The 10,739-nt window shown below is 35.7% G+C and overlaps 1 protein-coding gene across 5 annotated transcripts; it reads left to right on the top strand.

Moving 5' to 3' along the window:
• Positions 1-8,937, top strand: LOC120151665 (homeobox-DDT domain protein RLT1-like). 5 transcript variants are annotated; one of them, XM_039164043.1, is made up of 18 exons: positions 2-225; positions 315-707; positions 929-999; positions 1,440-1,724; positions 1,807-1,896; positions 1,990-2,154; positions 2,274-2,496; positions 3,041-3,141; positions 3,307-3,393; positions 3,478-3,630; positions 3,705-3,860; positions 4,368-4,586; positions 4,670-5,338; positions 5,431-5,991; positions 6,096-6,704; positions 6,797-6,901; positions 7,413-7,643; positions 7,891-8,937. In XM_039164043.1, the coding sequence occupies exons 1-18, from the start codon at positions 87-89 to the stop codon at positions 8,563-8,565; spliced, it is 4,932 nt and encodes a 1,643-aa protein (XP_039019974.1). In that variant the 5' UTR covers positions 2-86; the 3' UTR covers positions 8,566-8,937. The 5 variants fall into 5 exon arrangements, with proteins under 5 accessions (XP_039019975.1, XP_039019974.1, XP_039019972.1 ...); XM_039164041.1 differs by having other exon boundaries at positions 7,413-7,658; XM_039164042.1 differs by having other exon boundaries at positions 87-225; positions 4,377-4,586; positions 7,413-7,658; positions 7,891-8,565.
• Positions 8,938-10,739: the final 1,802 nt, after the last annotated feature.

The raw sequence follows: 10,739 nt of genomic DNA, 5'->3' as shown, positions 1-10,739 counted from the left end.
TCGTGTTTTTTAGGGCGAAGGAAAGCGGAAGTCCTTTCTGTAGCCCTAATTCCTCTTCTTGGATTCTGGGAATTGGAACTCTTCCAATGGAGTCTGGTTCAGAAGGAGAAACTAATCCAAGGAAAGTTTCAAATAAAAATAACAGTTCTAATGAAGGTTACGTTAAGCCTAAACGACAGATGAAGACTCCGTTTCAACTCCAAACTCTCGAGGATGCCTATGCTTGTATGTTTCTTCATCCGCCTTTTCTACTTATTGATTTTTCTTCTCACTTTCAATGATTATTATTTGTTCATTTTTTTTAAATGTTGTAGTGGAGACGTACCCGTCGGAAGCGACGCGAGGTGAATTATCGGAAAAACTAGGATTAACGGACCGGCAGTTACAGACGTGGTTTTGTCATCGGAGATTGAAAGAAAAGAAAGAAACTCCTTCCAAGAATCCTCAAAAAGGCACCACGCTGCCTCCGGATTCCCCTATTGATGATATCGGGGTCGGGCCGGATTCAGACGAGGGCTCCGAGTCTGGCTCAGATTCTGGATCCAGTCCGTGTATGGACTTCAGGAAGTTAGGGGGTAGTTCTTCTCGGGGCATGATGGAGTTCAGAGCAATTGCTTGCGTGGAGGCACAGTTGGGGCAACCATTGAGGGATGATGGGCCTATGCTGGGAATGGAGTTTGATCCTTTACCTCCCGATGCATTTGAAGGTAAAAGTACTTTCTCTTCTTTTAAAAGTAAGATGTCTGTCTATGTTGTTTAATAGAATTTATATTTTTTTGCAAAATGTAGACTATATTTGTGCTGTATTTTCATGGATTGATATATTAGACATGTTGTTTACTGCAGTTTATAATTTTATACAGTCGGCCATGTAGATTGTAATGCACGTATTTCTTTCTTTCTTTTTATTTTTATTTTTTTTGAATAGCTATTCCAGAGCTGCATAAGAGGTCTGGACAACCTTATGAGAGCAAACTATATGATCGCCACACAAGTAAAGTTGGTTTCCTGAACTCACATTTACATTTAACTGTCATTGTATCTAGAAATTATAATGCTTTGTGTGATTGTTATGGCGATTTGTGATTGATAGTTCGCTTAGGACTAGTTAGAGTCGCAGATTTCTTTAGGGTTTTTGATAGAAATTCTGCTTGGGGTTTTATTATTCTATATGTCCCTTTAAATATGGACCAGTTTAGGATGCGTAAATGGATATGCTGCTACTATTAAAAAAAAGAATATGCTGCTGGGATTACAATCTTTGGTATATATATATATATATATATATATATATATATATATATATATATATATGTTGATCCAGAAATTTTATGTTTTTAAATATTTTAAATGCTTATTTGTTGTACTTTGATGGGAAGGAAAAGTTAACATGGTTTATATGGGTTGACTTATTAAAATCATCTAAACTGTAATCCCAGGCTGCTGTGAGTGCTATTCATGAGTATCAGTTTCTTCCACATCGTTCAAGTCTTAGATCTGATGCATGCGGACAAGTTACTCATTCTCATTTTTATGACTCACCAGTCAATGGTACAAGAGGTGGAGCTATATTATTTGTGCATGGAGAGGAACCATTGTCCAGGGTTCATGGTATCCAAGGTCAAGGATCTCAAGTTCCTCAGTTACCTCAACAACACAATACGGGAATCATTTCTTTATCTTCTAAAGTGTTTGATGATCCACGAAACAATAGGAAGCGCAAGGTGCCTATCTTGTTAGCATATGTATAATTTATTTCTGTATCCTTCCATGAATTCTAATTGTATATCACCTTTCTTCTTGTAGAGTGATGAAAATAGAATTGCTAGGGAAGTTGAAGCACAAGATGACGGCATTTGTAAAGACCTTGAGAAACTAGATAATAAAAGGAGAAAGGTTTTCTGATTATTAATTTTTTATTTGACCATGAATTTGGCTTCATAGGGATTCCTCTTTGTTGTCTCATATTATGAAAATTGTTTTTATCAGAGTGAAGAAAAAATGAGAAAAGAAGTTGAAAGGCATGAGCGTGAAAGAAGGAAGGAGGAAGAGAGGTTGATACGTGAGAAGCAGCGGGAAGAAGAGAGATTGCAGCGCGATAAGCAGCGGGAAGAAGAAAGAAGACAAAAGATTTTGCAGAAAGAATATGTTAGAGTAAGCTTGAGAACACATTAGTCTGAGTTTTTGTGGATAATGTTGTGGCCTTGATCATAAATGAAGAGAACTCTCTCTTTTTTCTAGTCATTGGTTTTAGTTTGAGATTTTCCTTATAGGCTGAGAAAAAGAGACAAAAGGAAGAGCTTCAAAGAGAGAAAGAGGAGGAGAGACGTCGGGTTGCCAGGGAAAAAGCAACTGCACGAAAAATTGCAAAAGAGTCGATGGGTCTTCTCGAAGATGAACAGCTAGAACTCATGGAGTATGCTGCTGCTAGCAAAGGAATATCATCAATCGTTCATCTTGATCAAAATAATTTGAAAAATCTTGAGTCATTTAGAGGTAAATATCTGTTGAAATTTGTATTTTTTGCCTTAATTTAATTTTTACTTGATTGGTGCGTCTTTTGAATGAGAGGAAGAAAAAGCTAAAATTGTCACAATTTTTGCCTTTTTGAAATAATTGGCTCTAACTGAAATGGATTCCCTGATATCGAGTATTTTAAGTTAGTTGCTTCACAGTTTAAAAAGTACATTTGTCAGATACCCTTGACCTTTTCCCCCTTAAAAAATGAAACATGACAATCATAATATTGGATGCCACTAACATGATAAATGCTTTCCATTAGATTGGTTGGGAAAAAAATTATTGTCTCTTTATTTAAATTATTAGAATTAATTATTGGTTAGGGGGATATGATAATGTACTAATTGGTATATCTTTCAGTTGGATATGTAATAAGATTATTTTATGTTTCTCCAACTGTTTCTGATTCCTTTTCAAGAACTATTTGATTTTTACATTGTTTTGGGTCATGTTCTTTTGCAATCTATTTTGTTTCTTTAGTGCCTTCAAGTTGATAGTGACACCAATATTTCTGTTTTAGATTCTTTAAGCCTGTTTCCCCCCAAGTCTGTGCAACTGAAAAGACCATTTGCAATTCATCCGTGGATCGATTCAGAGGAGAATGTTGGGAATCTTCTCATGGTAGGACATACTTATCAGTTTTCATGTGCTTTAAGTTACAACCCTAATGCTCTTTCTTATGCACTTCATATTTTTGCAGTTTGTTTCATAAATGGTTTAAGCTAAAATTATACATATTCTAAGTTTCTAAGGTACTACTTCTGATGCTACGGTTTCTGTCATCAGGCATGGAGATTTTTTATTACTTTTGCTGATGTTCTTAGACTATGGCCATTTACCCTTGATGAGTTTGTGCAAGCATTACACGACTATGTAAGTTTCAAATGCAATATTTTGATCTCTAGCTTTGTTTTTATTTCGCTCACTATTTTGATATTCTTACCATTTTGATATCAGGAGTCAAGGTTGTTGGGTGAGATTCATGTTGCCCTTTTGAAATCAATAATAAAAGATATTGAGGATGTTGCAAGAACAACTGTGACTGGATTAGGGATGAATCAGTACAGTGCTTCCCATCTTGAAGGTGGACACCCTCAGATTGTTGAAGGGGTAAGTGGTGTAAAGATTTGTCATGGTGTTTAGTTTTGTTGTTGCTGAGCCATTTCACATTTGGTAAATTCTAGGCATATTCCTGGGGTTTTGACATCCGCAGTTGGCAGCATCACTTGAATCCAGTGACATGGCCTGAAATTTTCCGGCAATTAGCAATATCTGCAGGCTTTGGACCACAGTTGAAGAAACAGAGTGCTACATGGACATACACGGGTGATAACCATGAGGTTTAATCATCTATTTCTACTATTACATATTCAGCGTGCATGTTTGCGTGTATGTGTGTATTATCTGTGCTTGTATATATGTGTATATACACACACACACATATACACCTCTGTCTGTGTGGTGTTTCACAATGGAAATGCTTAAAGGCTGGATATATTGCTTGGAACTCTCCTCATAAGAATACCTGTGTCCATGATTCTTACAAATATCACTTCTGATGGTTAAGATGGAGATAAATATTTAATAGGTGATGTAATAGGAAAGCAACTTAGATGGCCTGTGTCATTGTATTTGTGGCAATAATTATTTTACATGAATTTGAATTGCTTTTTTGCTAATGTATTTTGTATCAGCTTGCTGTCGGGATATTACTTAATCATAGTAGGTTAGAGTTCCATGCTTATTTTGTATCATCTTTAATAGTTATTTGCTTCAGTGATTTGTACCGTCAGATTTTAAACAGCTTATGGATATTGGCTTATTGTCCGAGTTTATTATTGCGTCAGGACCTTCAGAGAAAAGGTTGTGAAGATGTAGTTTCTACTCTACGCAATGGTGCAGCAGCTGAGAATGCTTTTGCATTGATGCGAAAAAAAGGTCTGTTACTTCCAAGAAAATCAAGACATCGTTTGACACCTGGAACTGTCAAATTTGCAGCTTTTCATGTTCTTTCGCTTGAGGGAAGCAAAGGATTAACAGTGTTTGAACTTGCAGATAAGATTCAGGTGAGTTTGGATTGTGTTCCTTAAGGTGTCAATTTGGTTTTTATGGTTTACGCACTTGTTCCTAATTACATGTTTCCTACAAGAAATCTGGACTTCGGGACCTGACAACTAGCAAAAGGCCTGAAGCTTGTATTTCGGTTGCTTTGACGAGGGATGCTAAGCTTTTTGAAAGAACAGCGCCTTCAACTTATTGTCTAAGATCTGCATATAGGAAAGATCCTTCTGATGCCGAGGCCATATTTGCAGCTGCAAGGATGAAAATTCAACAATTTGAAAGTGGGCTTTTAGGTGGAGAAGATGCCGATGAAGTTGAAAAAGAGGAGGTCGAAAGAGATGAAGACTCTGAAGGTGATGTTGATGAGGATCCTGAAGTTGATATTGCTACTCCCTCAAATGCTAATAAGGATGAAGTAAACATTTGTTCAGGAAGTGAAAAAGTCCATACTTCATCAGATGATGCAGTAAATGTTCCAGGTATATTCGATAAGGATCTTCTATCTGTCCCTTCGAATAGCATGAAGGATTCCAATGGTACAAGTAATACTGCACATTGTGTTATTGGTAAGGAGAATGGAACAGGCGATCCCGATCAACAGAATATTGAAATTGATGAAAGCAAGTTTGGTGAGTCATGGATTCAAGGTCTTTCAGAAGGTGAATATTCTCATCTTAGTGTTGAGGAGCGCCTTAATGCCCTTGTTGCTTTAATTGGTATCGCAAATGAAGGGAACTCTATCCGCACTGCCCTTGAGGTAGATCTTTAACTACAGTTTAATTTGATTGTGATGTTGCTTTGACCGGCACTTGCCATTTTCCTCGCTCTAAATTGATTTATTAATTACAGGATCGTTTGGAAGCAGTGAATGCTCTTAAAAAGCAAATGTGGTCTGAGGCTCAGCTGGATAGAAGTCTAGTGAAGGAAGAAACCATTACTAGAGTGGATTTTTCATCCGTGATAGGAATGAAGCCCGAAGCTCATTTGCCTAATTATCCTATGGAGGGCAGTCAAAGACAATTTCCTTCTGCTGATAATAAACATGACGAGTTATCTCCAAGCAATCCAGAAGACCAAAAACCCTTTCCATGCTCTCAAAATTTTCTGAATGGCCTCAATAGACATCCTGCTGAAAGGACTATGGTACTTCAAGAGGCTTCGATGGGTCCAGATGATTTTTCTGCTCAGCAGCACGGATATGCTTTGAAAAGATCACGCGCACAATTGAAATCATACATTTCCCACAGAGCAGAAGAGATTTATGCGTACAGGTCTTTGCCTCTTGGCTTAGATCGTAGATGTAATAGATACTGGCAGTTTGTTGCTTCTGCATCTAAAAACGATCCTTGTACTGGCCGGATATTTGTTGAATTACATGGGGGAGTTTGGAGGGTGATTGATTCTGAAGAGGTATGCTTTAAATACTTAGAAAGGGAACTGTGTTTATATATATTGGGATGAATTATTAGAACGAGTCAAATAATTTCTTGTGTATCCAATCAATTTTTCTGTAGGCCTTTGATGCTCTCTTGTCAACTTTGGATGCACGAGGAATCAGAGAATCCCAGTTAAGGATTATGTTGCAAAAAATTGAAAGTTCCTTCAAAGAAAATGTTCGCAGGAACTTACGGTGTGTAGCAGCTATTAACCGAAGTGGAAGCTCCACTGAAAATGAGGCTTCTGAAATAGATTACAGTCCTGACTTTTATGCCAGTTTTAACATTGCTAGTGATGCTATATGTGGGTTGAACTCTGATGCATCAGAGGCATTATATTCTTTCAAAGTTCAGCTTGGAACAAACGAAAATGAGATGAAGTCAGCCTTGGATAGGTACCAGGATTTCCAGAGGTGGATGTGGAAAGAATGTTATAATTGCTCAACTTTGTGTGCCATGAAATATGGGAAGAAAAGAAGTGTGCAGCTGTTTGTTGTTTGTGATGTCCCAGAGGAGATGCACTGTTCTCACTGCCACCAGACTTTTGGCTCCATTAACAAGAATTTTAGTTTCTTGGAACATAAATGCAATGAAAACAAGAAGTTACACACCGAGTATACTTGTACTCTTGATTCCTCTATTCCCTCTGGAATTAGCTTGCTCAAGTCCTTGTGTGCTTTAGTTGAGGTGAACTAGCAACATCCCAATGATGACTTCCCTATATAAATTTGAGTTTTTGGTCTTATTATGTCTTTTGGTTTCAAAACTTCTCTTGGCAGGTATCTGTTCCGCCAGAAGCCCTTGAATCAATTTGGACTGAAGGCCATCGAAAGATTTGGGGCATGAAACTGAATGCTTCTTCTTCTGTGGATGAAATCCTGAAGGTTATCATCATTTTTAGTCTGGATATGTGCGCAAATTAGTATATGACGTTTGCACTTAATTTCATTTGAGGATCTAACCTATTATTTTGATCACTCGGGGACCTTTAGTTTATTAAATTTGTCTAACAAAAGAAATTTGGCATAGATGTTATTGGTTATATTTAATGGTAGATAGTTTCACTCGACAATTCCAAGAAGTTAATATTCCATATAGATCAAGGAATATAGTATATTCTCAAATGAAAAGTTCTGTAAATATAGGATCCTAAGTCGAGAATTTAGCCTAGTTTGTCGCATTTACCTAACCAATTTGTCACATTCTTTGCTCATGTTTCTCATTTTAATCATTTTTATTTTGCTGAGGTTCTCTTCTGAAAGAAGCTATAGCCTTTTCGTATGAGCCTGATACTATATGAGACCTTAGTTATTAACCTATGATGTTGCCCCTATTAAATGATCAAATATATAGATCTGATTTTGGTCTCACTCAAATGTCATATTGGTGTTGCAGATGTTGACTCACCTTGAGAATGCCATAAAGCAAGATCACTTATCGCCGTTCTTTGAGACAACAAGGGAATTATTGGGTTCTAATCTTCAGTCAGAGAGTGATGATTTTACTGATTCTGTCCTCCCATGGATACCCCAAACTACCGCAGCTGTAGCTTTAAGGCTTCTGGTGCTTGATGCATCCATCATGTATATAAAGCAGGAGAAAGTTGAACCAGCTGAGAACAGGGAAGCTAGAACACATATAGTGAGTATTTTTAATGCCTTTTTATTCCCCTCCTTAGCAAATGGGTATAATTTTGTTATTTTCTATTAACAGTTAAATGTTGGTATTTCCAGATGTTGGCATTCTGTGAATTTGCCTAGAATCTCACTAGCCACCTATTTTTCTCCAGTCATTTTACCATGTGTTTGCATCTTATTCGACTTGGTCATTTATTTTTTGAAATGTAAGCCAACTAATTTTGTCAAATATGTAGAAGCTTCCTTCAAGAACCTCTCTTTTCATCAAGAACAAAGGGCCTGTATCGAAAAAACTAGACCAAGATGAGCCTGTGAGAGCAGAAAACTTTGCTGACCTGAATAACAGTAAGTGCAACAAATATAAGCGGGGAAAAGGGGGTCGTGAGCGGGGATCTGGTAAAAAGTCGAAGAGGAGAGCTTCTAATTCCAAACATCGTACTAGCAAGCAAAGTACTAGAGAAAAGAATACTTTGAGTCTCCACCTGAAACAACACGACCAAAGAACACTTGGTCAGAATTCTGGAAATCATTGCCGGACAGTTGGAAAGAGAACAGAAAGGAGAGCTTCTGGTAATACAATGGTGGCTTCTCTGAGTGAGGTGATTAAACCTAAGGCCAGTGATGTATCTGTTGCAAGAGACTTGGATGAAGAATGGAGAGCTGAAAGATTCAAAATGACGCAAGTGGTAAATCCTCCTGATAGTAACAGCATGGAAGAGGAGTCGGATGATAATGCCCAAGGTGAATGCCATGAGCAAGGAAACTGGGAGCCAGATCTTAATGGTGCTTGTAATGACCGGAATGGAGGATCAATGGAAGCTTCTGATGAAGATGATGATGCATATGAAGATGATAACGGCATTAAACTACAAGAAGACAGAAGATTTAGATGGAGATTTGAAGGTCATTGATGCATCGGATGAAGTAGCGGATGATGATGGCTAGGAGCTCACAGCCCTAGAAGGGAGTGATTAATATGTTACGTTGGAGTTGCATCATGGTTTTAATTTGAGGTTGCAGCTTCGAAGGTTGGCAGCTCGGCCACCTTCTTTTCGATCGTGATGGCTGAGTCGAAGCAGATTTCGTATGTAATCGATGCAAAAGGATTGGCACAGCTTCAGTGGATGATCAATGAGAAATCCCATTGAGGCACCCTTTCCTTTTCATATGCATTTTTCCCTCTCTTTCTTGGGAATGGAAAGTTTATTTCAACCCATTCAAATCGTACCATGGAATTTCATTATCGGGGATATATTTAAAACAATAAATATTAGGTTTAAAAATGTTGTTTTGAAATTTAATTATTGCCTTTTTAGACATTGGCTTTCTATATATTTTTATTTGAAAATTATGGTCCTTTCGTCCAATTGGACTAGAGGTTAGCACGTAGTCAATTAGATTGAATAAATAAAATCCATTTAATGGAAATTTTGTAGTTTAATCCGCTTTTAGTTTATTTGGTTTTAGCGGTTAAATATAGTTTTATTTAAAAGTTACGGTTCATATTGGTATTACTTTCGAAAAACTAAAATGATTTTTTTTTTTAATTTCGAGAGCCAAAAATATCATTAAACTATTTCTTCAATGTAATATTTGTACTTTTCAAAAGTACAACACTCAGAGCCAATTCGGTATTACTTTCGAAAAGTAAGTTGAAAAAATACGATAAAAAAATTACTTTTAAAAGTGTTTTTAAAAAGTATATTTTTAAATTTAAATATCTAGAATTGTTAAAAAAAAAGTGATTTTAGAAAGATAAAATGTCAATTTTAGGTATTATGTTATAAATTAAAATTGAATAATTTAGGATAAAAATATAATTTCACTCAAAAGTATTTTCTACAGTAAAAGCTAGAAATTTGAGGTTAGATTGAAAATCATTTCACCAACCATGATTTTAAATGAAAAATCACTTTCCCAATACCAAAAGCATTCTAAAACTGGCCCTGAAGAATTAAATGATAAACCTAATGGATCAAATCGGTGGAGAATTTTGTTACTATGTTTTGAGGGACAGAATTGAAATATTCAAAAAGGTTAAGGGGTTCAATGAAAAAATCCAAAAAATTTGGGGCCTAGTCAAAATTTTGAAAAGATTTAATGAGATTTTCCTTAGAAAAATTGGTATCTAATTAAAATATTTATAAAAATTAGTATTGATGAGAAACTCTTGATTTTTGAATGACTTCTCCTAAAAAATTAAGGCTAAATTGATATTTTATCTAAAATTTAGAAGTCAAATAAGAAATTAAACATTTTAACTAGCATAGCATATCATCAAAGTAACGAAAAATAATGGCTCGATAATGAAATTGTAACAAATTGGCAACTTACATATTTTTTTATTAAGTTAAGGTGACAATGAACGCACAATCATCCTGCTGCAGTCATTGGTGCTCGAATCCGTGACCACTAGGAACAACAACGATTTCTTTAACCACTAAGGTAAGTTGGTTCGTGCGCAACTTACGTGATTAAAATATAACTTTTTGAATTTCGATGATCAAAATAAGACAAACCAAAAATAAAAATAACTTCTGAGATAGACTACCACTTTTATTTCGAAGAAGGTGAAAAATGAATTAGACAAAAATTTAAAGTTTATATTTTATCTCGTCAATATAACGAGAAGTAATATTTTAATAATTAAAATATAAAAAATTCATTTTTTTATAAAAACAACTAATTTTATTAAAAATAGAAAATATCCAAATTATAATAAAGGTTTTATGATCATAACCGTAAACTAGGCACATAATAAGAACATTTCCTTAAATACAAGAAAACTAATCACTTAAGATTATACAAGAAACATACAAGGAAAATGTTAAAAAATTAACCAAATAAACTCGAGCAGAAGGTAGATATGAACATATCTGACTGTATCGGAAAACAAACCATAAAAGGGAATGAAGCTATTGAAAGACTACCGAAAAATTACAAATCAAAATCGAGCGACGTGAAAAATACTATCCACGAACGTAAATCGTGTATCCAAATCCAATTCGAGAGTCCAAAGAAGAAAATATCATCATAATAACAACGCCAAATAGTAACTTTTGCCCCTATAGTAGAGCCACTTTAT

This window comes from Hibiscus syriacus, unplaced genomic scaffold (genome assembly GCF_006381635.1).
Source record: "Hibiscus syriacus cultivar Baekdansim isolate YM2019G1 unplaced genomic scaffold, ASM638163v2 tig00111064_pilon, whole genome shotgun sequence".
Taxonomy (NCBI): domain Eukaryota; kingdom Viridiplantae; phylum Streptophyta; class Magnoliopsida; order Malvales; family Malvaceae; genus Hibiscus; species Hibiscus syriacus.
The sequence above is the reverse complement of the archived record's forward strand: the minus strand, read 5'-3'. Positions and strand labels throughout refer to the sequence as shown.

Coding starts and splice junctions, on each gene's coding strand:
- LOC120151665 (XM_039164041.1), top strand. CDS start 87: ATGGAGTCTGGTTCAGAAGGAGAAACTAATCCAAGGAAAGTTTCAAAT. Junction 1,897..1,989: donor TAGATAATAAAAGGAGAAAG/GTTTTCTGATTA, acceptor TGTTTTTATCAG/AGTGAAGAAAAAATGAGAAA. Junction 7,659..7,890: donor GGGAAGCTAGAACACATATA/GTGAGTATTTTT, acceptor TCAAATATGTAG/AAGCTTCCTTCAAGAACCTC.